This window comes from Aspergillus aculeatinus, assembly GCF_003184765.1.
Source record: "Aspergillus aculeatinus CBS 121060 unplaced genomic scaffold BO66scaffold_47, whole genome shotgun sequence".
Lineage (NCBI taxonomy): Eukaryota > Fungi > Ascomycota > Eurotiomycetes > Eurotiales > Aspergillaceae > Aspergillus > Aspergillus aculeatinus.
In genome coordinates this window covers 113,692-140,532 of record NW_020291516.1, presented here as the reverse complement: position 1 = coordinate 140,532, position 26,841 = coordinate 113,692, and the positions used below count along the sequence as shown (strand labels likewise).

The window sequence follows — 26,841 nt, the reverse complement described above, 5'->3', positions numbered from 1 at the left end:
ATCGACGACGCCTGACGAGACATGGTCCCTGGATGAAGGAAAACACACACGCCCTCTCTGTGGTATCAGTCGAATAGAGTCACTATATCACCAGCAAGATGTAGATGATTCTTGGACTAGCATGGACCGATAAATCGAATCAACGGTAAGGTGAATGGGTCAAGGTGCCGTGACAACGTTAGTGTTGGAGGCAGAGGAAACCAAACGCTCAGTCAGTCAGTGCAGTACCAACAATAGCAATGTCAATCAAGTGGAAAGAAAGGAAATGGCAAGACGAGATCACTGAATCAACACTGGCCAGCAGGCACTGGCACTGGCAGAACAAAGTCCCTCCCTAATTTGGAACCGGCTGTACCACCGGACCTTTTCCCTTTTCCCTTTCCTTTCCTTTCCACCCTGACGGCGTTTGTCGTCATCAGAAGGGAATCCATCCATCCACTGCAGACACGACGGTCGGAAAGCATGGCTGTAACCCCATGCTGACTGTGGTGTCCATCCCTGTTGCATGCTCGTGTCCATTCCCAGAGGTCTTCTTTTGTATGGCCCCGGACTAGCTCACCACCCTCTCTCTGGCCTGGCCTGGCCTGGACTGGAAGAGGTCAGGAAATCGGGGCTGAACGCATGCAGTGACAGGTGGGATTGGGATGGTCACACAGGCTATGATGAATGAGTGAGCCATCAACAGCTGCATGCATGGCACGGCCGTCCGTGGAGACTTTGCCTGCTGTCGTCCGGACATTCGGGCGGATATCTACTTCCGCAGTCCGAAGATAGAAGAACATTCAACCACACACAGGCCTGTAGTTAAGTGAATGCATCCTCATCGGCCAGTCATAAAAAGAGAATGGGGCTGTCAAGAGGCTCTTAGCTCTGGCTCAGCCGAGAGGATCATACTCACAATACTCTCATGCGGGCTTGATCACAATGTTCCCATCTGGACGAAGGGATGGATATCCCTATCCCAAAACTATTGCGGCCTGATCAACTGGACATGACCAAAAGGGCCATTATGCTAGCAAGAAAGGTAGAGCTTATTTGTTATTCCCAACCAGTAAACCTAGGATATATTCACAAGATGTGCCAATCAAACAGTTGTGCAACGCCGTAAAACATGATAGTGTATCCAGCACCTCCCTACTTCCCAGCCGCTCTGCCAACACCTGATCCATGCGGAATTTCAGCCATTTCCCTTGCAGGTCCGAGTCCAGACTCGACATCAATGCCTGATATCCTAGCAAAAGGCCGCTCAATCCAACAAAAGTTGAAGCAACATTGAAAAATCACCAAAAAACATCAGATGCCCCCGATCCCTCACTGGCCACGCAGGCCGCTGGTGTTGGGCTTCTTGGCATCCTCTTTGCTGGCGACGAGAGCGATCAAAGCAGCACCCACACCACTGCCATCCTTGGAGATACCAATGCGGATTTTCTTGTTACCGGCCTCGCCAACCTCGGGGACCTCGCGGAGCGCATCCCGCATGTGGCCCTCGAAGTTGGGGTAGAACTCCACCAGACTGCCATCCACACCAATATCCACCAGATCCTCCGACTGCAGCTTGCCAGTGGAGTGGAGAACAGCCGCCAGAGGCACGGCAGCCAGACGAGCGGCACGCTTACCAATAGCATGTACCACGGTCTGGATGGCTTTGCAATCGTCGTTGCTGGGGTTCTCGATCTTCAGGTGATCCTTCAGGGCCGTCTTGATCTGATCCAGGTTCTCGGTCTTGTCGGCCTCAACCAAGCTCAACAAGCTAGTGTCAATGCCCCACTGGCGGAAGAGGGACGACTCCTTAGGGACCGAGACAGTCGACGATGCGCTAGACTTGAGGAAACCCAGGGACTCGTTGCCGTGCATGTCCAGCATGACACGGCGCAGGATCTCACCCAGGAACATACCGGAGACGCGCTTCTCGAACATCTGAATGCCAGGGTTGTTGCTGTCCGCGTCCAGTTGCTGGTCATAAACGGTGTTGGGAAGGACGCTCAGGCGGTTGTCGAAGCTGCCCCATTCGGCGTTGATGATCATCTCCCCGGTAGACTTGTCGTACGAAGAGTGTTCAATGGTCTGCATCTTGGTGATGCGGTCGAGCTTCTCGACATAGGCACCGTTGGTGCCCGTGCCGAAGATGGCGCCGAGGAAAGTACCCGTGGCACCAGGGGAGGTGTAGGAGCGAGCCATCAAGGTTCCCACGGTGTCATTGACTAGGGCGGCCACACGCACGGGGAGATCCAGCTCATCGATGGCGCTCTGCAGCAACGCGCAGACATCCTGGCCCACGGCATCGGGGATGTCGAAGCCCTTGGTCCAACGGATCAGGGTACCCTTGTTGATGCCCAGCTGGCGGACGGGGAAACTGAAGGTGAAACCCAGGTCAAAGAGTTCCTCCTCGCAGTTGTCCTTCTTCTGGTTGCGGCGTCGAATGTGTGCCTCAAAGTGCTCGTTGTGGTGAATGCGCAGGAACGACTCGATCTGACGTGCCAAGAACAGGAACAGATCCTTGGCGGTGCCGGAGGACATGGTCTCCCGAGGGATCATGATCTTAGACTGGGTCAGGGAGAAAGTGGTGTCTCCATGGAGGTCAATGGAGCACACGCGGAAGTTGGTTCCGCCAAGGTCTACAGCCAAATACAATCCCTGTCGTGTCTGGTCAGCTGGCGGGGTCCGGATCGATCCGGAGGGAAGAGGCCCGGCGCCTGATTCTCTTACCTTTTCTGTGCCATTGGGTACAGAGGTGACGAAGGTTGGGATCTGGCTCAGGGTGGTGTGCTCTTGCGACAAGCCCTCGTCCATCTCGCGCACGTACTCTGTTACACCGCGACGCACCTCGTCGGCGGGGTAGTCAAACTGGCGGGCAATCCGCACAGCCTCTTGGAGAACTGGGGAAGACATGATGACGATTTTGATGTGATGAAGGAGGGGAAGAGAAGAGTAGAGTGAGAATGTCGCAAGGATGACGAGGACAAAGAATATGGAGAGGATTCCCGGAAAGAGAGAAACTGGAGGGAGAGGCGGGGGAGGGGAAAGTAGTAGGCCGGAAGAGGAGATAGACTTGCGGAGGGAGAGGGGGGGAGAGAGATCGAGTATGGAGAGGAGGAGTGGATGAGTGAATAGGCAGATGAAGAAAGGATTTCTGGAGAGGGAGAGAGAGGAGAAATGGAGCAGGTGGAGAGGGTAACAGCAGGATAATAAACGAAAGGACAGAAGGACGGAGGAAAGAGAATAATACGGGAATAATGATGAGACTATCCCATTTTCATGGCGGGGTCGATGAGGTCAGTCCGTCGCGGGGCGCCCAAGGAAAAAAAAACCAACGACAGGGCCGGGTTCGCCGGTCATCGCCTTCGCCTGTCCAGTTCCCGAGTCCCCTTCCCGATTCTTACGGTAACCATCCAGTAACTATTCAATTCTGATTCAGTATTCATTATTCAACAGTCCCGTAGCGAGTGCACTGTCAAGATTCCATGACGTACAGAAACCACGAGTGCTGGTGGGGGATTGGGTCGTTCCTTCACCGGTGAGGGCAAAAGAGGTTTAGTAGAGAAGGAAATGGAAGGGGCCCGATGGAGAACCTGAAGCCTTTCTGCCAAGTGAGTCTCACGATGGTGCGGTATTACTCAAGTATCCTGAGTAATTTTCCCCTGATGATGAGACATGTGGCCTCCCACATCTCCAGATATGCCTCTGATCTGGGGCATATGGAGAGAATGAACTATACTGTGTACGGAGTAGGTAACACGCGACGAAGGATTGGTCCCCCCTTTCCCCTGCAGAGTACAGAAGCTGTCAAAGACAAGAACACCATCGATCATGTCAGCTGCATCTCGGTGATCATCAGGACCCTGCCTACTGTAGACAAAGACGTAACCTTAAAAGAACAATGTTTCCCGGGGGGGGAGGGATTGATGGTTGGTAGCATCACCATACGGGAAGATGGGATACGAGCAGGATCAGGCGACTTTGAATCCGTACCGGATGCGGTATCAAGCCCCAGGCCACGAGATCAGGCACTAACTAGGCACCAAGAGCCAAGGCACCGAGGCAGAGTTATCCGATCTGACACCTCAGGCATTCACACGTCCAGGCATCCAGACATTCAGGCAGAGGTGAGAAAAATCAAGGCACTAAGGCAGGAGCTATCCGTCGTCACTGACTAATGGCACGTGACTATGACCGGCGGAAGTCGGCTGGGAATGCAGAAGCATCAAGATGCAATCCCCTCCGCCGACAGTGGAATTGTCCCCGATCCGTGCATTCAGCGGCCACTCATTACCCTGCCTTCCTCCTGAACGTACCATCGGTCTTCGTGTGGCTGACGGACTCAACCCATTTTCCTTGATAACGAACCCTCCCTAACACACCCCTCAATTCATCACATCATGGGCGCCGGCAGCTCCAAGCCCGAGGCCTCGGCCGGCTCGACACACGTTTTCACGAGGTATGTACACATCACAGCTGAGGCAGCTCGCCTGCATCATGCTTGTGTGTCTCCCCAATTTACACTCATGCGCCAAGAAAACAAGATTGGCGCAATTGCGCGGCTCAATGGGTTGGAGAAACCAAGGTGACGACTTCGTCACGACCCTTCCAATCCGCGAAATCACATACCTCAACACCTACCATTCATGAGTTCCAATGGCGCCTGGATCAGTCCGAACCAAAGCAAACTTGAAAGCTAACAACAACTCCCAATCCAGCAACTCCCCCGTCCAATTCTCCTCCAACCTAGTTGAGTCCCTCCAGAACAACACCGAGGTACGTTACCTTGAACAATTAAATCCACCCCCCAAATCCCCAAATCTCCTCCACAACCATCATCCACCCAACCATACTAACTCTTCTCGAAAAACAAAAGACCGACTCCTCCCGCGCCAAAGCCCTCGAACTCCAGATCCAAGCGCGCGTCTCGGAAGAACTCGAACGCCTCCGCGCCCGCGAACAGCAGACCCTCGCGGAGATCGAGAAGCGCCTCGCCGAAGTCAAAGACACCGCCACCTCTTCCTCTTCATCAACATCCTCCACATCCACCCCGAACATCGCCTACCCGCCGGGCTCCCTGAACCTGGATGCGCCCCGCATCCCCTTCGCCGGCCGCGAGGCCACCCCCGCCGCTGCCGCGGCCCCGGAGGCCCAGAAGCCCATCAACCTGGACGTGTCGCGGGACTCGGTGAACTCGGAGATCGAGGAGCTGCGTGCCCGGCTCGAGGGCCGGCGGCGGTTGGCGCAGCTGGACGGGGAGGTGGAGAAGGCCCGGGCGGAGGTGGTGGGTTGTCTGCGGTTGAACGACCGGCGGCCGCTGAACTGCTGGAAGGAGGTCGAGAGCTTTAAGCGCGAGGTCGCGAAGATGGAGGAGGCGTTTGTGGATCGGATTGTCGGTTAAAGTCGGGGATAAAATGGACAGACAGACAGAAAGACAGTCGATGTGCGGTTGCTCGGGTTTAGAAAGAGAGGGGGGGGGGATCTTTGGGAACATGCGTCCACTGACGTTTGTGTAAAGTGTGTTGTTAGTTCTGTGTGAGTGTGTGTATGTGTTAGCTATGTTGTTTCTTTATGAATAGATTCGATTCCTGTGGTTTTCCCTTCTTGGTTTGTGTCATTGTGTATATGTCCGTCGATTTGGGGTTTATCTTGGCTGCTTGCTACATAGATTCAAGCACATGTCTCCGTTTACGAAAAGGTTAAGACTCAGCAGGGTCATTTCCTGGCAACATACACAACTCAACATGGGCATCATTAAAACCCCCAACCAAGACATTCAAAACATCCGCCTGGAACCAACCTTCTCCTTCGCATGAGATCATTGATATTCAACACCCACCTCAAACCACACCTAATTGGCATCCATAAATTCACTCTACAAAACTGCGGGGGTATCATGAAGACCGAAACCCATCTACATACAACATACAACCATGAAGAGCATTACCTCCAACTCAGATCCCATCCACAGCTAAACAAGCTCCCAATACCCCAGTCGCCCGACCAATTCACCCGCAGACCGAACAATGCACAGGCTCTTCTTCGCCTTCGCTTTGTCCTTGCTAGTAGTAGCCTTCCGGACCTTGATGATCTGAATCGACCCAATGCCCATTCCCTTGCCCTCCGCCAGGTTGTAGTTGCCCGTCGTGACGAAGCCAATCAGATCATCCTCAGAGGGAAGCGGGAGGTGTGTCTGGCGGTCATCGACCGTGTCGGCGCAGGGGGCTATGAGCGATGCAGCGAGACGCTGTTGGGCGTCGTCTTTACTTGGAGGCTTGTCGGTGGCGGTGGTGTTGGCGCGGGATTGTTTACTTTGGTCGGTCTCCTTCGAAGCGAGGGAGACCCAGCGCTGTCTGAGGTCTGGGTCATTGGTGGGGAGACGGTAGATGCGGGCTCGAGGAGTCGGGGTGCCACGGCTGACGAGGGAGATGCGAACTGTGGCAAGGGTGGCGTTATCAACACTGACTGATCGATCACTGAGTGCGCGGGATGCTTGTGATGACGAAAGTTGGTGGATGTTCAGCGGTGGAAGGCTTGTAGTAGCATCAGCAGCAGCATCCCTCATAGTGATATCTGCCTCTCTGTCCGTCCTCTGCGCATTCTCGGCAGCCTTGGCTGGGCCCTGAACGAGTCTTTCCCAATCGCATGCCCAGCCTCGGCCGATTTCGCCTTTCTGACCATTGCGCAGATCCAGAGAGTCGAATTCGACCCGACGCCCCTTGGGCCTTCGCTCCCATGCCTTTCTCGCCTCCTCTCGCTCGCGCAGACCCCATTCCCACCCGGCACGGGTTCCGGGGTAGTCGCCAGGGAACCAGGGTTCACCGGATTCGAACGCCAGCTGTTGCTGCTCTTTGAGACCTCCGAATCGGGGGATGCCTCCGCTTGACAGAGGGTAGTACATCAGGCTGTACCAGACAGGGAGAACGCATTTCCAAGGGAGCAGGATCGTCCAGCTACCCGGGGCGTTGTTGTCCTTCGATTGCGCAGGCGATCGGCACGCAAGGACGATGACAGGGATCTGCGGATCCGTCTCCTTTGCTGGGGGGATTTCTCCCGGCCCAGCTGCTGAGCGTCGCCGATTGATGGCCTTCTGGCTCGGCATCTGACGCGCAGCGGCCAGACGCGCACGGCGATCAAAAAGAGCCGGTGCAGTCTGGGTACGATCCGGGTGCCAGTCAGAGAGCAGAACCGCCAAATCCTGCATGTCACTCTCGGATGTTGGGGGTTTCAAGGTCTTTGGAGGGTGGCTCAATCGGGGATCGGAGACAGAGAAGGCGAGCAGCGCCTCTCTCGGTAACGAAGCGGCGTTGGACACCCCCAACAAGGAGCTCCAAGTAGCCTCCGGGCTATTCTGTGTGAAAGGCTTTCCATCCGCGACGACCGGCTTCAGGGAAGCGATCAACGCCTCCATTGACCCGGGGCCAGTGATTTCAATACTACCAATCTCGAATCGGAGATCCTCGACCATGACGGGCGGGTTCTGCTGTTTCGAGATTACCAGCACCTCATTCCACAGCTGCAGGAAAGCCGACGGGTGAACACGGATCCAAAGCTTCTTGCGTTGCTGCAGCAGCTGCTTCTTTTGTTTCCCAGCAGCAGCAGCATCAACATCCAACATTTCCACATCCCGATCCTCACCCCCCGCAGCCCCAGCAGCACACCACACCAACATAACCTCCGCAATCGGCCTCCTGCTCTCCCCCTCACCCGGCGGCGCAGCAGCCTCAAACACCCAAGCCCGTAACCCTCTCTTCCCCTCCCTCCACTTCCTCCCCTTGACCCCCCAAGCACCCTGCCCCGCATCACCATCAACCCCCAGGGCCCTCAAAACAGCCTCCACCGCCGCCCCCGCCCCCTCCAACTGCAAGGTAGCCATATAACTCAAATCCCACGCCACACAGCCCCTCGTACCCCTCGCCCGATGCGTAGGCCGATAGCTCTTCTCCGTCGGCGACAACGGCACGGCAAACCGCCACAGCGGATCCAGCGAAGTGGTCATCTTCGCCCGCTTCGCATGGAACATATGGGTCGGCAGCCAGGTCTTGCAGCGCTGCCGTTTCCGGAACCGGGCCTCCGGCGGCGCGGGACGCGAGAGCTGGTTCTTTTTAATCTTGGGCACGCGCGGCGCGATCTCGAACGCATGAGTTGTTGCTGCACCCCCGGTGTTCGCCGCCGCCGCCGCCGCCTCCAGTTGTTGTTTGAGTTCAGCTGCCCGCTGCGCCCGCCGCTGCACCCGTTTCGCCTTCGTCCGCCGGTTCAACCCCTGCAAGCGGCGCGCCGTCTCGAGGCGGATGCGCATCTGTTCGGTGGGTTTGCGGGTGCGCGAGTTGACGGTCGGGGTGTTGTCTTCTAGCATCTGTGCGTATGGCAGAATTCAAGGGGTTAGCAAAGGAGAGAACAATTTACCTCCTCCCCAAAAAGAAAACCCTCCGCCCGTAAAGAAGACGTACCTCTCTCCTCGCCCTCGCCCTCAACCGCCTCGGTACGCGCTTGACATTATGACTCGCCGTCCGCCGCCGCAACGCCCGCGGCACCTTCTGGAACGCCCGACTCGTCAACGCCGCCCGCGACCGCTGCATCCCGGCCTCCAGCGACCGGATCTCGAACTCCCGGGCCTCGACGTACGCCGCGACGTCCAGCTCGCCGGTGACGGACAGGGCCGCGTCCGAGGTCTGCACGGCCAGGGTCCGGGCGTCGAAGGTTTTGGCGCGCTTGCGGGCGGCAGCCGCCGAGAAGCCATTGTTGCTTTTGCTGTTGTTGCTGTTGGTGTTGTTGTTGCCATTGCGGCTGCTAGTGGTGGTGCTGTTGTTGTTTCTGCTCCCCGCCGCCGCCGCCGCCGCCGTGCGCTTCGAAGGCGGATTGAGGGCCATCCGTATGATTTTGAGAGGAGTCTTGGAAGGATAAAGGAAATTAAAAATGACTGGTCCGGGAGTGGATTAAAGAAACAAGGTGCAGGGCAGGTTCGTAGAAGCTTTTGTTTTCACCCTCTCCGCTTCTCTAATCCCTGCCTGATCGTAACTTCTGTCAATGATAAAATGATGGAATGGGAACAAATGCATGGCCGGCACATGGAAAGGTTCAGGTTTAGCGCAAGTCACGCTCCCGCCGCGCCGGCCAAAACAGCCACACACAAAAAAAGGCACCCACCAATGACAGCCACTGGAGGGGCTCAGTCTTCAAACAGTGAACTTACTAAATCTAAACGCTTGCGAGCTTCGGGCTTAAAATCATGTAGATCCTTGCAAGCTAATGGTTGGCTTGATCTCCTCTCTACGGGTATTTCACAGCTTCTGAGTATACCGGCCTGCTTGTTACGCCTTCTACGTCGACGACTCCAAAAGACTCAAGACTCTTTGACATCATTGACTAAAGTTACAATGGATCAGGTTTTGATTTCATAGCATCGTAATGCGTTGAATTTCTTCAACTATCTAGTGGGAAGTCTAGCTCTTTCTAACATGACTTTTTGTTTTGCCTTTATTCCAGGTCATTATCCCACAAAGCTAAAGGTCAACGCCATCTATCAAAGCCCATGCAACCTCTATTGTGTTGGAAATTGGTGCATTTACAGGTTCTTGAGGATGGTCTCGGCGCTCGAGAACTGTGATGAACGTTAGTGGTCGATCAAAAATCTCAACGAAACAAGTGGCTCGACATACCTCGAGGTGGTTCTTAGCGGGCTCACGCTTGGCGTAGGTGACCTTGCCGTGGTCGATGATGATGGCGTAGCGGCCAGTGCGGCCCTCCTCATCAGCCCAGCCGATGCTCTTGGAGAAACGGGCCTCGGGGTCGGAAAGGAAGAGCTGTGATCTGTCAGTTGGGGCTCAATGGGGCAGTGGATGAGGATGAAGAACATACGAAGTCATCACCAGTGACGTTGTTGGCCTTACCCCAGGCGCTCATGACGTAGGCATCGTTGTAGGCAAGGACGGCAACAACGTCGACACCCTTGGCCTTGAGCTCGGGGAGCTTCTCGGCGTACTCGGGGACGTGGCGAGCAGAGCAGACAGGGGTGAAAGCACCGGGGAGGGCGAAGAGAACGACCTTCTTGTCGGCCCACTCCTTGGAGGCGTTGTAGTTGATGGGGATACCGCAAGCCTGGATCTCCTTGTTCTCCTCAGCCCAGGGGATGTAGCTATCAAGCAGAGACGAGTCAGTGGAATTGTTGCGAGGTCGATAGCGATGCGGTGGCAAGGAGGTATTGCCAGACATAGTCGTGCATGCAGGAATAGACAAGATATAGTGAGAGGATGAACTTACGAGAAGACGACGTCGGAGGGGAAGCTGTCACCGGGGTTGAGGCCAGACATTGTGATGGATTGGTTGTGTGTGAGAAAGGTGGGTTAAAGAAGAGAGAAGTGAGAGAGTAGTTGATGAATTGGAAGAAGTGGGTTGGAGATTGGTTTAAATACGTAAGAGAAAGAAGGAGAAGAGAGAACGGATGGAGGGAGGAACCCGTGGCGGGCTAAATATATGCTGATGGGATGGGATGGATGGATGGTTCCTGCCGGAAGGCGTGCCTGTTGGCAGGCCAGCGAATTAACGCGACGATACGGCAGCGACGGCCCGTCTAAGGCGCCATAAGGTGATCCGAAGCAGAAAGATACCGAATCAATTGGATTCTTACAGTGAATTTTGGAGGGGGGTTGTATTATCAAGAAAGACCGCCCGAGACTGAGCCTTGGGAGAGCCCCGCCAATTGCCCCTCCTCTCCACCGCCGATATCTCTGCTATCTAGACCGTCCTCGGTGACAAATCCACCTCCGTCCTCTCCTTCATCGTCATTGTCTAGATCGGGATGCTGATTGATAACACTCAATTCTGTGCTCACTGCTCAGGGGCTCTAATACCTTATGACTCAGCTGACACTGTGCTCAACTAATCTTTGAGCCATACTGTGAGTGAATATTTCGGAGTCTCGACCGGGTTATAGGCCGAGATCGATAGTAAGTCTGAAAGACAGGGCAGGTGGAACTGATTCCCCCACTCGGATCATCATCATGATACCTCAGACTGACTTTTAGATACAGTTACAGAGGTATCTAAGCCATGAGTTCCATTATGATACTATCCAGTGTGGAAACAACTATCAATCGCGCCCAATGGCTCCTCGTCGAACAACTACACATAGCCTAAGGAACCAACCGATTGCCACGGCATTCTCACCCATTAGCACATCTCCGCCTCATTTCCCAAATACTAATCACAAAATCCAACTCCAGGACTGACAGACACCACCCTACCTAGTATCGCTCTCATCAGCAACCTAAGGTACCTACCTATACAGAGTCACAGACCCCGGCCCTGCAGGAGGCCGTTGAGACGATCCCACTACTCCCGAGGGAGTGCGCTCATTGGCGGACGGCCAAGATGGCGAGGACTGTGGATCTCCGAGGCGAATCTCAACCCAATCACACTTCCCACGGCGTTTGTTGCTGGCAGGGATAGAATCTTCTACGGCTTGTCGGCTTTCTCACCGCCAAAGACCCGCCAACTACGTAACCAGCCCCGAGAACCTTGGGGCTTTCGTTCCCCCGCCACTATGCCGGATCAAAACACCCCTGGTTCCGAGGCAACAAGGCTTGGTTTACCCATCACAAGGGCTGTACCACGAAGGAGAAAAAAAAGAAGAACTTGGTTCCGTGGGTGCACATGCAATTTTGTGTCATGCTCGCCACAGAAGTCAATTGAGGTTCTTTTGCTGTAGGAGGGTTGATTCTGCGGGTCAAACAGGCACCAATCTGATAAGACGTTTCGCTGCTTGTCCTCCGTAGTAGTGGTGGCTGTGAATACGCGATGTTCTGGTGTCATCTGGACCCTTTGATTACGGTCAAGATTCCTACACAACGACTGATTGTTTATGTAGAACTCAGTGATTGATGCTCAGTCATGCACAATACGCTGGGTCTCGGTCATCGCATGCGACCGACTGATTATCTAAGGCAGGTCGAATTCCGGGGCAACCGTCTCCACTATGCTTATACAGCATCTGGATTCTAGAAGGCGATAATTATCGCCACCGATATAATCAGGGACTGATCTATAGATGCTTACACACAGTGCTCAGGGTCACTAAGAAATCGTGTCTAGATGCAGGAACCCCCAACCAGATGAACTGATGGCGCCGCATTCGTCTTGAATGTTGAGACAGATCCACTATTCTTGTGAGACTGTTACTACAAGCGTTGACGGCTGTGCTTCCCAGTCAGAGCCAGTTGTATTGACAGTGGCATATATGAGCGAATGTACAAGGTCAAAGCAGTTTGGCCATAGCGGTCATGTTATCAGACGACTCCATTCCCCGGAGTTGAGTAACCATCCTAGAGTTTCGACGCCAGACTCAGAAGCTCAGCGGTGGAACCCTGGTGAAAGACCTCTCCTCCTGCGCCAGCGAGTGCAAAGCAGACAGTAGGGTCAGATCGGCGGCCGACAAACTGCTGCTTTGCTGCACACCAGGAACATGAAAAGGCCTTTCTTCAACCTCACAGACCTTGCCATGACTGGGGAGCTCGCCAGTCTGGAAGTATTCTCGGATCACCTTGGCTGAGCACAACGACGGGCCGCTCAAGGTACAATGCTGCAGCATGAGACGTTGAGTATCAGTATGTTTGCCGCCACTGTAGGTAAAAAATCATGACAACCAAGAAGTGTAGGGCACTTACCCCAACTGAGTTCTGCTGTAGTACAACCGACCCGGGGAACTGCTTCGACATTGTGAATGCACTGCGGGGATTTTATTAGCTATATGTCACAACAGACACAGAGAGAGTTAAAAAAGCGGACTGACTTTCGGAGAGGCGTGACTGGGTCGTAAGTGTTTCCCGCAAACAATAGCGGATGGGATGTGTTCCCAGCGATTGGGCCTTTTGTAGAATGAGTCAGGGTTGATAGAACAATCCGAGTATCAACGAATGCGCCTACCCTCAAATTGCCATGCAGGCCTTGCCTTCCACTCGATGCAGCCGAAGCGGATCTCAGCCCAAATGTCCCCCACAGTCTCACTCTGGTTACGCAGCGTGTGCCAGTAGTTCCTGAACGTCTCTTTATCCATTCCACGGATATCCTGCCCATCGGAGCATAGGATGCTCATCTGCGCCTCGTCGGTATTTTCACCCGGAACCATACACGGCTTGGAACCATTATGATCACACGGGGGCGTCCGACGCCAGTCCTGGCGCTCCCGCTGCTTGTACTCGGCAAACGCGGAGCCATTCCTGTGAGTGAGGTCCGTCAAAAATCGCGCCACCCGCTCGAATGACTCCATCGGCGTGTAAACCGCCTGCATAACCAGCATCTTCACATCGCTGTAGGTGATGATGTCCGGGCCGCGGTCCCCGGACGCCGGAACCGCGACCGGGTTCGCCTTGAGGGTCGTCAGGAGATTCTCGTAGCGATCGATCGTCGCTTGCAGGCCCCCCTGCCCCGTAGCGAACGAGCACACCTCCGGGCCGACGGAATCGCAGAGCTCGAAGAAGGACAGCCACGCCGCGTCCGCGTCCTGCAGGTTCGTGAGCCAGCCGCCCGCGTAGTAGTCGTTGACGTCGCACACGCCATCGATCACCGCCCGGTGGATGCGATGGGGCTGCATCGCGGCGAACGTGGATCCCAGGACCGTTCCGTACGAGAACCCCCAGTACTGCAGCTTCTCCTGGCCTGGCACCCAGCGATTACGCCGGAGGATCGCTTTTGCCTCTGCCTGTGTCTGGCTGCTGCTGCTGCTGCTGCCGACGACCGCCTCCAGCGAGCCCCTCTCGCGCAACCTTCCAAGAATCCTCTTCGTCTCGCGCTCCCGCCACTCGCCATGCCGCTCAATGAGTTCAACCATATCCGCGACCACCGTCGGGGTGTTCACGAACCGCCCGATCCATTCGCCGCTTTCCTCATCCCCCGGGTGCGTGCATGTAAGCCCCATCGCCCCATGCCGCGCCCACCGCGCATCAAAGACCCTCTCCTCGCTCCCCAGAATCCCCTCCGCATCCACCTGCAACTTCCACGCCCGTCGCGCGGCCGAGTCACGGAAACACGAGAACGCGGGGGTCGTATTATTGACCCCGCGGGGATCAAAGCTGACCACATCGAAGAACTTTTCTTCGTTTTGTTGTTGCGAATCCGGTGCTGCCGGCTGCGCCGCCGAGTCCACCACGATCTGGATGTGCTGCCCCCGCTTGAGGAGCATACTCACGCCCGAACCGCCGGGGCCCCCGGGATTCAAGAGAATCGGCCCGCCGTATCGCGGATCGGTGACGGGGACCTTGGCGGGGCGCTTGATCACGGCCAGTGCGATCTGCGCTCCATGGGTGTCTGTGCGGTTCCAGTCCATGGGGAGCTCGAGGCGGGCGCATTCGTGGTCGTCGAAGCACGGGTGGTAGATGAGGTGCTTGGTGGGTGTGATCTGGATTGTTTTTTTCTTAGTCTCGGATTGCAAGGATTCAGATCAGACTCAATAGATTTACTTGGTCCCAGCTAAAAGGACTGCCATGATCGGCATGTGGAGAGCCATGATGGGGCTTCGCGCACTGCGGTCGGAGAAGGTGCAGGTGGGATTGGGACAGAGCCACGGCTCCGACTAATAGTAGGACGATGGCATGAAGGGCTCGTTTTGCGGGTCGTGACGAGCTGGATGGCGATGGTGGGATTGGTGACTGGGGGACAGGAAGGTAGTCGTTTGGTTTCCACGAGGGAGGCATCATCATGTGATATTAGAAAGGGTTGCCAGCCGGCTTTCTTGAGGAGAAATATCAGCGCACTTAGGTGTCAGAACAGGATAAATCTTCGTGTATCATGGGCTAACAGTGTGTTGCTAGCACCGAGTAATATATATGCCAACGGCAAGTGTTGTCCGATTATATGCGCTAGTCTATAGCTGCGTCGCATCCATGCGAGGCAGCAGTCCACGCGGTATTGACGGCCCCGTATCTGCCATGTTCACAATTGAGTGCCTCCGGGAAATTAAGTGCTCATTTGACCTCTATGATACCAAGTAACTAAATCTCTATCGGGTTGAACGCGACCGAGTCCCTATTCTTGGAATTTGCGGGGTTCACGGTTGGCACCGAATTGAGGTTGGGTGCATGCTTAAGCATAATGGACAATTGCGTGACATATATTTAACTGGCAGATAAGGCGGGCGGCGAGCAACCACGTTTCTACAATTTAGTAATCACCGCTTTACTATTTCACCTCACTTTGCAGAGCTAATCAGAACTCGACCGTCCTATCATCCATCCCCAAAGCTAACTATCCCGAATTGAATTAGCGAGTAAACCAACTTACTACACAGTAGGTACAATATGTAGTAATTCGGACTAAAATCTGACATCCAGCCCCAACAAAACAAGCCTGCCTACATGCGTAGTACGATCACATGACCATAAGCATCACGGCATCACCACGAGTCAACCACAACAATTAATGTAATCTCCGAACTATAAGCCAGTGCTCCTCCTCATCAACCACGCATCTCTCATCCCAAGTGCATCTCAGCCAAAATAAGCTCATCAAACCAGCAAAAAACAATGGCCGACATCAAGCCACCATTCACCGAAGAATCAGCTCGCAAGAAGGTTAAAGCGGCCCAGAACCTGTGGAATTCCCAGTACGTTTGGTCTCCCTCCCAGCTGTTGTTGTTAGGGCTCGAAGGTGCTGTTTGTTGTCGTTTCACCTGTGATTTCTTGCATACTACTTACTACTCTCTGTTGCAAGATGTCTTTTTGTCGTGTCTTACTCGATATCGCTCACGCCCACGCAGGCATGAAGGAGTCACATCATCATGCATACAATTTACATTTGCTTCCCCCCTCCCACTCTCCCCCCTTGCTTGCGAGAATCGAGGGAGACTTCCCGCCCTCCCCCCTTTCCTCTCTCTGAAACCCGCCCTCGTGCTGCCCCTTTCCATCTTCTGTATTTGCATCACAGGATTTCCCATCTCTCTAAACCTGCACCTGGAGGGCAGGCATCATCTTGCAACAAGAAACCTAAGATGTTTATGCTCAAGACGAAAAGCTGGCACCGAAACCTCACCTTAGATCATGCCCTCAGCGTAAATACTATTTTTTCCCTGCACAATACTTACACAGCGCCTCAGAGACCCCGTCCGAGTCGCGCAGGCCTACACCCCGACCTGTATCTGGCGCAACCGCACCTCATTCTTCGCCGGAACCGAGGGCATCGTCGAGTTCCTGACCGCGAAGTGGAAGCGCGAGCGGAGGTATCGTCTGCGGAAGGAGCTGTTCGCGTTCACGGACGACCGGATCGCCGTGCAGTTCTGGTACGAGTTCCAGGACGCGGACGATGGGCTGCGCTGGAAGCGCTGCTACGGGCTGGAGGACTGGACTTTCGACCGCGAGACGGGGAAGATGCGTAAGCGGATGATGAGTGGGAATGATGTCTTGATTGGACCCGATGGGAATGGGGAGGGGAGGTGGTTTGTGGATGGGGTGGATGTTGACGAGGCGGAGATTGGGGAGGAGCATTGGTAGTGATGAGATTAGGTTGATGTCCTAATGTGCTTTTGAGACGATATCTATACTGAGTAACCCGATATCCCCGCGGCCACGAGCACGGATTTTGCATGCGAGGTCGTTTCCAAGTTCTTCTCGGAGCTGTCAATCAAACCCCCCCAGCAGATTTGGCGGTGCATGTTCAGTCTATGCATGCAGTAGAACTCCGATTGGATGGGTGATAGGGCGCCTATGCAAAGGCGCATTACCCCTCATCTGGACGTAAATTCAACAAAGCATAAGTCTCCGTATTTTGGATTTATTGCTGGTATGTATCCCAGCGATGGAAGTGGTTGTTGGTGTGTGTTGTTGTTGTTATTCTCCAATCATGAGTTGCCGCCCCTGGTTTTAGGGAACGAAGGGGAGGCACTGGAATGTGCAACCAATTCCCGAATGAACACTCAGACTTTCCATTCCCTCCTCTTCCTCTGGAGTGAGCTAGCTCACTGGAAGTTCTGGAGGGATGGCCAAATACTCAGTAGCGTGCGAATGGTGGGTGACCCTCAGCTATCATGTATGGTGAGGCTTTCCACCGATGAAGATTCGACGAGACAACTCGCTATGCGCGAATAACTCGTATCATAGGGTGAAAAGTAGATCAACTAGCAGTCAAGCCAGTTTGCCAAGCTCAGCAGGTCACTTTGTCGTTCATGTTGTCCAATGCTGCCTCGAGTAATGTCTTCAGTTCAAGCCTCGAGAATTGGCCAGAGGCTGCATTCCACCCAGTTCTGCGGCAATACCAACCAAACAAAACACCACTTATTGGCCATTCCACGGAGTTGGCTTCTGCATGGTATGCTCCAGACCAAGCCATGGGTGAATCGACCTGTGTTTGTTTGGCTTTTCGGGGTTTCGAGTAATGTGCCCGTGGGGCATGCGCCTCTGCGCAAAGTTGGCTGGCACACACACTGCAATGTATACTGTCGAGTGCCTGCTCTGTCCGTTCCCCTCCCATCATCGATGCTAGCAACAGTCGTCACACTGCCCACCCACTCACCAACCCACCCACTCACCAACCGTTATCGCCGCCTGCATTATAGTCTGAAAGTCGCGTCGTGGTCGTCATCCCACATGTGCTACACGAGGTTTTGCTAGACGAGAATCGACCCGGGAAATTTACTAACCAAACACTATTAGGCACGCGACACTCACCCACTTCGACCCGCTTGATTCACTCACAGATCAGACACAGACGCCTACGTGCCCGGTCGTTCGAGACCCCATCTTGCTGTCTCGAATACGTGACCTAAACACCTCGCGTCAGTCCGTGTCTCACTATCCTCCAACTTCACACGCGCAAGTCAGGAGGATCTACCTTCCCCTGATCGACCAGATTGACGTCTCGGAGAATTAAACGCAGAATCATATTGAAATGTCAATCCTGAGGCAGGTCATCTCGCAGTGCTAAATCGGGTACACGGGGGGAGATGGACGAGAATAATCAAATCTACCTGAGTCCTCAGATGGTGCGGACCCCATTGATGGATGCCACAACAAGAGCCAACAAATACCCAAGCCTCAAAGAAGAGAAGGAGGAACAGATGAAGCAAGGACGATACTACCAAGCTACCTCGCCAATGCCGATGTCGATTGTGACCAGTCCATTATCGACCAAGCCCGATGCGGAGATGAATTACGCGACCCCGGTGGCCGAGTCTCGGGCTGCAACAAACCGACACTCAACTATCTCGGCCACATCCACCGCCTCCAACAGGGGAAAGCGGAAGACGCATATTGGACCATGGCATCTGGGAAAGGATCTTGGGAGTGGCGCAAGTGGCCGGGTGAGATTGGCGAAGCATGCAATCACTGGTCAGACGGCAGCGATCAAGATCGTGTCGAAGAAGTCGGCGGCAATGACGCAGAGCGAGAGTATTGCGGGTATGGACCGGAAAGTAGGTCACTTTGGAGGAACCGGCATGCGACATATTCCATCCGGACTTGAAAGAGAAGTGGTTATCATGAAGCTCATCGAGCATCCGAACGTGATCAGTCTATATGATGTCTGGGAGAATCGTGGCGAGTTGTAGGTACAGCAAGTCTGCTTGTCTGCCTGATTGCTGACTTTCCTTCACCAGGTATCTCGTTCTGGAGTACGTCGAAGGAGGAGAGTTGTTCGAGTACGTGCAGAAGCATGGTCCATTGCCGGAAGAAGAGGCAGTGCGATTGTTTCGGCAGATCATCGCAGGCCTCGGTTACTGCCATCGGTTCAACATCTGCCATCGCGACCTAAAACCCGAGAACATCCTGCTGGACAGCTGGCATAATGTTAAACTAGCTGACTTCGGAATGGCCGCTCTTCAGCCCATGAATCAATGGCTGAATACATCCTGTGGTAGTCCACACTACGCTGCCCCAGAAATCATTTATGGCCGGAGGTATCGTGGGGATATGGCAGACATCTGGAGCTGCGGTATTATCTTGTATGCGCTCTTAACAGGCTTTCTGCCCTTTGATGGAGGCGATCTGCCCAGTACCTTGCGTCTGGTCAAAAGAGCAGAGTTTGAAATACCTCCCGAGGTAAGTCTCGAGGCCACTGACCTCATCAGGAGGATCTTGCAGAAGAGACCTGAAGAACGGATTAATATGCAAGGCATATGGGCGCATCCTCTTCTGAAGAAATATGAGAAGCTCCACCAGGCGATGGCGAATCATTACGTGGGACCCGCTCCGCCCTTGTCGTTCGATGAGTGTGGTGAACCTATCGCTCATAGACACGACGTCGATCCTGATTTGTTAAGGAATCTTCAAACATTATGGCATGATGTTCATCAAGAGGTTCTGATTGAGAGAATTCTATGTCCCGAGTAGGTCAATTCTTGGTATTATTACTTATCGGTTACTCCCAGACTGACTTTTTATGTCACTCAGACCTACCCACGAGCGAATGTTTTATAATGCATTGGTCAAATTCAGGAACGAGCAGCTGGAAAACTACCAAGGCCAAGCCCTGGAGTACTCTGCCAGTGACTATCATCATATATCGCGGGTGGAAGAGCGCAGTGCCTACAAGCGAAACAGTCATGCGAAGTACCACTCCAGGAAACAATCTCAGGCGTCGGTCAAAGAGACAGGCATACGAACCAGAAGATCGGCCAGAGAGCCGATGTCTTGTGCCACAGTGGAGAGCTATGATCCGTTCCGATCTCCGAAGCATAATATAGCGCTGAAGGAAGCCGAATTTGCGCAAATCACGATCTACCGGAACGGAATTGACGAAGTCGAGACGTCGGAGAGACCTCCCGTTCCTCCAGTGCCAGAAACTGTAAACCAGGAGTCATCATGCCAGGAGATTGACTGCCCGCCAAGCTCCCCGTTTATAGTGAGCCACAAAAAGAAACTGAAAGTCGCTTCGATGAAGTCATTCCAGTCCAGAGCCTCACAAGCGTCTCGACGAGCTCTGTATGGCACACCAACGCCGCGATCGGCGAGTTACAAGCGTAATGTGTGTTTTCGCCATGCTCGAAGTCGCTCCCAGGGATCCGTTTCGGTCAGGACGAAGACCGCGCGGGTAAGGACCCGCGAAATCATAGCCAATCCCAGCGACGGGAGTTTGGTATCTGAGTTCGAAGACGATCCATTTACAGATACTAATGGCAGTCCGACGCTTCCGGCTCAGCCAACCGTCGTTCGCAGTGCGGGTGTGACGATCAAGAACTGCCCTCAAATGAAGAAGCTGCGAACCACTGACTTCACTTGGAAGGAGGATGCGCGGAAGGTGTCCCACGAGCTGAGCCAAATTTGTGAGGAAGCTTTCAACGGAAGTTCACTATCCACTGCGTGCACGAATACTAGCACTTGCATCGGATCAGAAACCCCTGCAACGTCAGTGTCCATGACCAGTCCTGAAGCTTCGGAACAAACAATAAAGTCAAAGACGTCCACCAGTCGGCCAAAGCCCCTGCCTCACGTCTCATCACCAAAGCCCTATACAGTTGCAGAGTTAGCTGAAACTCGACGTAGGTTGATCGAGCACTCTACTAAGGGTGGAAATGAGGATATCCCTGGCTACTTGGTTGCCGTGATAGGCCACCTCGACAGACTGATTGAGCAGGATGAGCTTCGACAACGTGACAGACCTGAATCAACACGTCCCGTTTCTACATCTTCCGCTGACCCCTTCGTCCGGCCTCCAAACCAATCTGGGCAACACAGCAAACGCAACAGCGTCATCGTCCCCTCCGACGGCCAAAGAACGGCAGCTCCCCGGCCAAAAAATGTCGACTACGCTGCTAGCCGTACAGGCCGGGACGGCAAGCGGACGATACGCATGGTGCCTCAGAGCTCCGTGCAGTCAATTGAACCGTCCAAGCACCTACCGGTTCAAAAAAGCCAAGCCGTGCTTCCGCAGGAAACGCGGCAGTCGCTCGATGGATATAAGATGGCTCCTGACAACGATCAGGGGTCCCTACCTACTAGACGATTTGCCTCCGTGAATTCTCGTCACAGTCGCATTCCCTGCGAGCTGGATCCTATCGCGGAGAATCCTGGATCGCCCAGGCGCAGCGCCACTCGAACATCAGACAACAGAAAATGGTCCTGGCTCCCCAACAAGTACAACACCTCTAATATGGAAAAGGGGTCCAGACACTCGGCACATATCCGCCCAATACAACCCAGCTCAGAGACCGTGATTCGACATGAGGTCTATCCGCCAACGGATCTGTTCGCAACACATGGGGAGTCCCACGCGAACGAGAAGCAGTCACCTTCCAAAGCTAAGACCGGATTCTTCCGGCGTCTGATCAACCGGCGAACAAGCAAAAGTGGGCAGAGCCGTGAATCAGGTGAGTTTCCTTGCCCTCAGCGCTCGATAGCTTTTGCTTACAACAGTTAACAGTCGTAGAACCTGAAAGCGCAGAAACAGACCAGCCGCTGGAACAGCCCCAGCAGTCTGAGCACACGCTTGACACCAGTGACAGCAACAGCAAGTCCCTCCCAGACCGGCCATGCAACCCAGGCAGAAGCCAGAACTGGTTCGCCCGAGTCTTCCACTTCAAGCCCGCGACGCGAGTCGTGGCACTCAACACCTCAACCACGAAAGCCCGAAAGGACGTTCACAGAATCCTCCGGGATTGGAAGAAATACGGCATGCAGGATGTTCAGCTCGACCGTGATAGACGAGTCATCTATGCTACCGTCGGGGAAGCGAACTGTAGGTTGATTCCTAACCACATCTCCATCTGGAAGCACTTGGACTAATGTTGCGACACACATACAGTCCTCCGCCTCCGACCTGTTCAATTTTCCGCTGAATTCTGCACCTATCTCGAACGCGGCCGACAAGAGAACCTCAGTCTTGTCCGCTTTAGACAAGAGAGAGGAGCAGCATCTTCCTTCAACAAAGTTGTTGACGCACTCTCCATGGTCATGGAGCAACGCAACATGCTCGTGGAAGATCCAGCCCGAGCGAAGGAGATGATTCGGATTCTGGACGCTTTCCCAGATTCTTAATCGCCGAACAAAACTGTCTTGTTTTCATCAGATCTTTTCCAAAATACGTTTCATACCAGTGTTCACTCTATAGCAACCCTTCAAGTCCTCACTTCTATCTGCCTCAAGCAACGACTTCAGTTCTCACATAACCAAGGAGTCATTTTGTCTCGTTAGCCCTCAAGTCGGCGCCATGCCTCCTATAAAGGCCACAGTTTCCAGCTTACCGACCAGGATCAGGTGTTCAGGTTTCCCCTTTGGCCCTTCGTTACTTCCTGGAATACTCCCATGTTAATATCTTGACTGAGCGAATCTGTCTCGATTTCATTTGTATCTCTTCCCTTCTCTTTCAACTTCCACTGCAGCTACCTTTTTCCTGTGATGTCACCACGGTGATTTCTGACATTGATACTGATACTGATACAACCCCAATTGCAAGTGTACCGTAACTCATACTTTCTTCATATCTCCCCTTTTTTTTCCAAACCTAAATCCAGCGTGCTCTGCTTTTCCTTGTCGAGTAATTTAAACCCTCCATAATTTCAGCATGTAATTTCTCAAATACCTGATTACTCTAAGTCTCAATGGAAATTCTTCTTTTCCAAGGATTCCCTCGCCCACCCCTATTAGAAGCTTGAAGAAACGCGCCAAAGACATACTCGACACATGCACCCTCCCCCTGAAAAGCACACCCAGAGTATCGTCACCCCGATAGGGAAGGGTACTGTACACCAGCACCAGTAGGCGCCTGAGGCAGACAGGCAGGCAGGCAGGCAGGCAGGAGGTAACCAAGTGTAAGTTGACTCCGGGTATAGGTGTTATTGTCCGCGTAAGGCAAACGGAAGTTGGTCCGGGGCAGTCAGCTGCGGTATCTTACCAGGCTTCTAGCTTCCCCTGGGTCGAGAGCGGGCTAGGGAGGGCTTCTCCTCAGCTCTCCTCTCTTCTTTCCTTTGTCAGGGTTGAAAATGAGATAGATTCAGGGAAGGGAACGGAGCTTATGTACCGTCGAAGGAGGGGGGGGGGGAACTCCGAGGGCAGGGCGGGGTTTGTTTGGGTTGCCATGTCCGGCTGGGTAGGGAAGAGGCTGACCCTTAACCCCTGGAATACAACTGCTCATGCTCTTGCTTCCAAAGCGTATCTCAATCGTTGGATGAAGTCCACTCGCTTACTTGCGTGTCTCCGTCAAACGCGTTCTCATAGCCACCGAAACATTACTTCCACTAAGCACTGACGACAGAATAATCATTACTCGCTACAGCAACCACCATTGAAGTCAAGACTAGGGAATTTATCCATTCCAGAATCTAACGAAAGAAAAGTATCCGTAATACCAGAACCATAGATCGAGAAATAGATGTGAATAAATAGGCATAAGCATCTTGGAATGGACAACTCGAAGAAAGAGAAAGAAAAAAAAGCATATGCACAAATGCTGCATCGAATGGAATGACATGCACTGAAAATTCAAGGCACGCATGATTGCGAATTCATAAAGTCGGATAAAATGTTGATCAGACAGCCTCCCAAGTAATATAGAAAAGGAAAGGAACACGAGTAAAGGAAATCAATGCGGCGATGATAAGCTACAACAAAAAAAAAAGCAACATAGAGCCTCCTTTTTAGGGCGATATGGACTTCCGGATGAGACACAGTGGAAGTAACACGATCGCAAAACAACCAAGACTTAAGAAAAAAGCGCATAATCAGATAGCCTCCCGAGAAAAAGGAAAAGAGAAGAAAAGAAAAACAGAAACGAGTTGATAAAATAGATAATGAGACAATTTGAATCGAAACAGAAAATGAGACAGAGATTCATCACTCATGCACCGGGAAAAGAAGTCGAAGGACAAGCGAGCAGAAATTCGCATTTTGGAGTCGGATCGTAATGTGATGGATGACGAGTGAAAGGCATTGGGATATTCTTTCTGAACATGACAAACACGAGTGGCAAGCAAGGAAAATGGGCACAGAACCACTGATTGACATCTGCCGCATCAGCTCACATATTGTCGAACCGATATCATACCACTCCGGAACCTCTTTCCAGAACAACCGACTCGAAAGGCGCGAGCATTTCGTAAATGCAAGAGGCATCAAATAGCACTCGTATACGAATGGAACTCGCAAAGCTGATAATGGAAAAATCATTAATAGGTTACCCCGAGTACTGTATAAAGCCGTGGGTTTGTCTTGGATAGAAACAATGGCATGGTGGAGAAATATGTGCGCGAGGTTTTGACTGTGAAGGCACAGCGAGCGTCGACTTGAGCCGCAGTATTGACAAAACGCACACGCCGCTTGCCGCACATGATAATCAACCAAAGACAGGCATTCTCATAGTCAAATCATGCAGCTCATAAAAATCTTGCGTCTCGTTTCCATGGCCTCGTCGTCAGAGCAAACGGTTGTTGGAATGTTTACCACTGCACATCACTCCCATGTTGCGCAAATGGCGTCAATTCACCGCCCCTGCTTCCTTCAAATCCGAGGCGGACTGTTTGTCGAGAAGTATCACCGGCGATCCGAGGTCACCATTTCGTGCAGCGTCATCGTTATCCATAGCGTCAATCAAAAAGAAAAATCCGTTCACAAGTGGCACACGTCGTTCTTATCCTTTTTTTACGTCATACTTCTCGTCTCGTCACCCGCCTAAGAAACAGTAATGAGGGCCGCTACTGTATCGGCGCACAGAGTAACAATCCGTTGACCGTGCCATGTGGAAGAATGTGTGACCAGCACACGAACCTGGCGCATCCACCAATGACCAACACAAAGGCGACAATTTCCGCGACAATTTCCACCCTTGACCCTCTCCTCCACGCGGCAACAAGTTTCGCATGTGACTCTTCTAGTACGTGATCACATGCGCACTTAGATTGTCGGGTCGGATGTTTATTGGTTCAGGCCCCGACGATTCAATGCGTTGAGCATATCACTATCGGTGCTGGAGCGACCCTGGCTGTCGCCTGGGTTCAGCATGTCACGCACATTGAGTCCTCCACGAGTCGAACCACCCGGCGTGGAAGTGGGCGGAGGGGTCATTGCGCCCTGAGCGGAATGCATGGGAGGGTAGGGCGAACCGTGGGGCGAAGACGTATGGCGGCCATCGTAGGGGTAACTTTGTGGAGAAGAGCGGCGATCATGCTGCGGAGGGGGGTAGTAGGGACTGGGAGCATTGTGCGTTTGGTATCCCGATGCTGAAGTTGAAGGTATTACCGGAGCCAAGTTTGTGGGATCGGGATAGTCGTAACCGGAGCCAGAGCCTCGACGGCCACCAGGTCTCTGCGAATCGATCATGGTCAGTCCTGATTGTAACATAAACTAACAGACAGAGGGACTTGGTGACTCACGTGCTCCGGCGCATTGGTTGATGCAAGGGGGGGTGCGGCACCCGGATAGTTGTACATTCCTTGAGGTGGTGGAAGAGTCGGGTCGGCCTGAGGTTGCTGTTGAGGCGGGAGCGGCTGTCCATGCGCTCCATATAGCATGACGGGAGGGCCGCCAGCTCTCTGGTTTTGCGGATTGCGCAGGTGGGGATACGCAGCATGGGCGGGGACGAAGGCTTGCGCCTGCGATGAGACAGGGGTGAACATGCACTCTTGGTTGAACCGGATACAGTTGCTGCAGCGCCCATCCTGAGAGCTTTCAAATCCCGAACAACGAATCTACAAATCCCGCGGAATTCGTGTTAGCCCACACTGTCGGAAAGCAGAACTGCGGATGCCAGCAATTGATTTCATTCCCCAATGAACATACCTTCCGTCTCCGACAGTAACGGCAAGCAATGGCAGTCCGCTGACGCGGGGCGGCAGCTTGATAGACTACCTGAGGTTGTGGTGGGGGCGGCTGTGCATAGACATCTGGACGATAGGGGCCAGATGGCGGAGGAGGAAGACGGTATGGGTCTTGCGGGCCCTGGACGTGGGGATGGATAGCAGCCATGTTTGGATACTGCGGCGGGGGATGCGGATATTGGTGATCGGCCGACGGAGGAGGGTAGGAAGCCGGGGGATACTGCAGCGAAGGAATCATTGTTAGTAGGGATTGAGTGAAGAGGCAGTGACTCAATGGAAGTCTCCTAGGACTGGCAGATCGAGTGACTGGAGAGGAAAAGACTCGGAGATCAAGTGGAGGAAAGATGGCAAAGCGAAGGCCGCAACGAACAGCATCCCCACCACGGGCCTTCCTCCTTCCCCAAAACACTTATAGAACCGCTATTATCAAACGAGGCTAGACATACCGGGTATTGAGAAGCTGGCGGATAGTGCGCCGGAGGGTTGTCCTCGGGTTGACTAGTGTTCCACTGAGGTGGTGGATACTGTCCCTGTCGATTAGGGTCGCTGAGATCGTGGGGGTTGGTGGACATTTGTAACGACGAGTGAGCGAGGACTGTTGCTTTAAAACGACGGAACGAGGATGGGGGGAGACGAGAGGACAAATGCAGGATGATGTGAGTCGACAGTCACGTCCCGCGGGTCGTTTTAGCCAAGGATAAGCAGGCAGCAGGGGTATTCTTCCTTTAGAAGTGGAGGAGGGGGGTGTGAACTGTGGTAGTGGCTGTCGTATGTATGTATGGGCAGGTTGTATGTATGTAAGACTGGAAAGAGGACTGCCAGGACGGTATGTATGTAAGTAATGGCAGTAAGCAGTATGTAAGTACGTAAGAACAGCAGTCACAGCAGCAGTATGTACGGGAGAACAGAATGGGTGTGAGTGTAAGAGGATAAGTGTGTGTGCGCGTGTGAAAGAGTAGTGCAGTTGTGTGTGTGTGTGTGGTAAAGCGACCAGGATGTCGATGCGGAGTCGAAGCCGGTCAGATAGTAGGTCAAATCAAAAACAGTTCCAGCTCCCGTCGGGTGATTTACGAAGCTAGCATAGCATAGCCTCGTGGTCACGCTGAACCGGATGGGGGAATGTACGAAGGCAAAGAAAG

The 26,841-nt window shown here is 53.4% G+C and overlaps 8 protein-coding genes across 8 annotated transcripts; 3 read left to right on the top strand and 5 right to left on the bottom strand.

Annotated features, from left to right (window-relative positions):
* Positions 1–1,140: 1,140 nt before the first annotated feature.
* On the bottom strand, positions 1,141–3,283 carry glkA (glucokinase glkA). Its single transcript, XM_025647970.1, has 2 exons — positions 2,707–3,283; positions 1,141–2,634 (listed from the first exon to the last, which is right to left on the bottom strand). The coding sequence occupies exons 1-2, from the start codon at positions 2,887–2,889 to the stop codon at positions 1,312–1,314; spliced, it is 1,506 nt and encodes a 501-aa protein (XP_025500625.1). The 5' UTR covers positions 2,890–3,283; the 3' UTR covers positions 1,141–1,311.
* A 735-nt stretch (positions 3,284–4,018) lies between these two features.
* BO66DRAFT_473925 (Mic19 family protein) lies at positions 4,019–5,513 on the top strand. Its single transcript, XM_025653098.1, has 4 exons — positions 4,019–4,103; positions 4,197–4,435; positions 4,695–4,752; positions 4,853–5,513. The coding sequence occupies exons 2-4, from the start codon at positions 4,377–4,379 to the stop codon at positions 5,375–5,377; spliced, it is 642 nt and encodes a 213-aa protein (XP_025500624.1). The 5' UTR covers positions 4,019–4,103; positions 4,197–4,376; the 3' UTR covers positions 5,378–5,513.
* Positions 5,514–5,810: 297 nt separating this feature from the next.
* Positions 5,811–8,972, bottom strand: BO66DRAFT_380601 (ribonuclease P/MRP protein subunit POP1). Its single transcript, XM_025645910.1, has 2 exons — positions 8,427–8,972; positions 5,811–8,332 (listed from the first exon to the last, which is right to left on the bottom strand). Exons 1-2 carry the CDS (start codon positions 8,844–8,846, stop codon positions 5,948–5,950), a joined length of 2,805 nt encoding a protein of 934 aa, XP_025500623.1. The 5' UTR covers positions 8,847–8,972; the 3' UTR covers positions 5,811–5,947.
* A 406-nt stretch (positions 8,973–9,378) lies between these two features.
* BO66DRAFT_394310 (peroxiredoxin family protein) lies at positions 9,379–10,426 on the bottom strand. The gene is made up of 4 exons (XM_025647969.1): positions 10,237–10,426; positions 9,835–10,111; positions 9,636–9,779; positions 9,379–9,577 (listed from the first exon to the last, which is right to left on the bottom strand). Exons 1-4 carry the CDS (start codon positions 10,284–10,286, stop codon positions 9,542–9,544), a joined length of 507 nt encoding a protein of 168 aa, XP_025500622.1. The 5' UTR covers positions 10,287–10,426; the 3' UTR covers positions 9,379–9,541.
* Positions 10,427–11,922: 1,496 nt separating this feature from the next.
* BO66DRAFT_431026 (alpha/beta hydrolase) lies at positions 11,923–14,666 on the bottom strand (the record flags this gene model as incomplete). The annotated part of the gene is made up of 5 exons (XM_025650558.1): positions 11,923–12,553; positions 12,639–12,699; positions 12,764–12,839; positions 12,898–14,368; positions 14,430–14,666. 5 exons carry the CDS (start codon positions 14,664–14,666, stop codon positions 12,317–12,319), a joined length of 2,082 nt encoding a protein of 693 aa, XP_025500621.1. The 3' UTR covers positions 11,923–12,316.
* A 795-nt stretch (positions 14,667–15,461) lies between these two features.
* On the top strand, positions 15,462–16,461 carry BO66DRAFT_394308 (nuclear transport factor 2 family protein). The gene is made up of 2 exons (XM_025647968.1): positions 15,462–15,571; positions 16,061–16,461. The coding sequence occupies exons 1-2, from the start codon at positions 15,492–15,494 to the stop codon at positions 16,452–16,454; spliced, it is 474 nt and encodes a 157-aa protein (XP_025500620.1). The 5' UTR covers positions 15,462–15,491; the 3' UTR covers positions 16,455–16,461.
* Positions 16,462–16,938: 477 nt separating this feature from the next.
* BO66DRAFT_422573 (serine/threonine-protein kinase) lies at positions 16,939–22,266 on the top strand (the record flags this gene model as incomplete). Its single annotated transcript, XM_025650056.1, has 6 exons — positions 16,939–16,958; positions 17,932–18,501; positions 18,554–19,282; positions 19,347–21,262; positions 21,316–21,630; positions 21,697–22,266. The coding sequence occupies 6 exons, from the start codon at positions 16,939–16,941 to the stop codon at positions 21,927–21,929; spliced, it is 3,783 nt and encodes a 1,260-aa protein (XP_025500619.1). The 3' UTR covers positions 21,930–22,266.
* Positions 22,267–24,680: 2,414 nt separating this feature from the next.
* On the bottom strand, positions 24,681–26,396 carry BO66DRAFT_167077 (uncharacterized protein). Its single transcript, XM_025642270.1, has 4 exons — positions 26,149–26,396; positions 25,665–25,922; positions 25,259–25,573; positions 24,681–25,190 (listed from the first exon to the last, which is right to left on the bottom strand). Exons 1-4 carry the CDS (start codon positions 26,272–26,274, stop codon positions 24,801–24,803), a joined length of 1,089 nt encoding a protein of 362 aa, XP_025500618.1. The 5' UTR covers positions 26,275–26,396; the 3' UTR covers positions 24,681–24,800.
* Between the last annotated feature and the right edge of the window lie 445 nt (positions 26,397–26,841).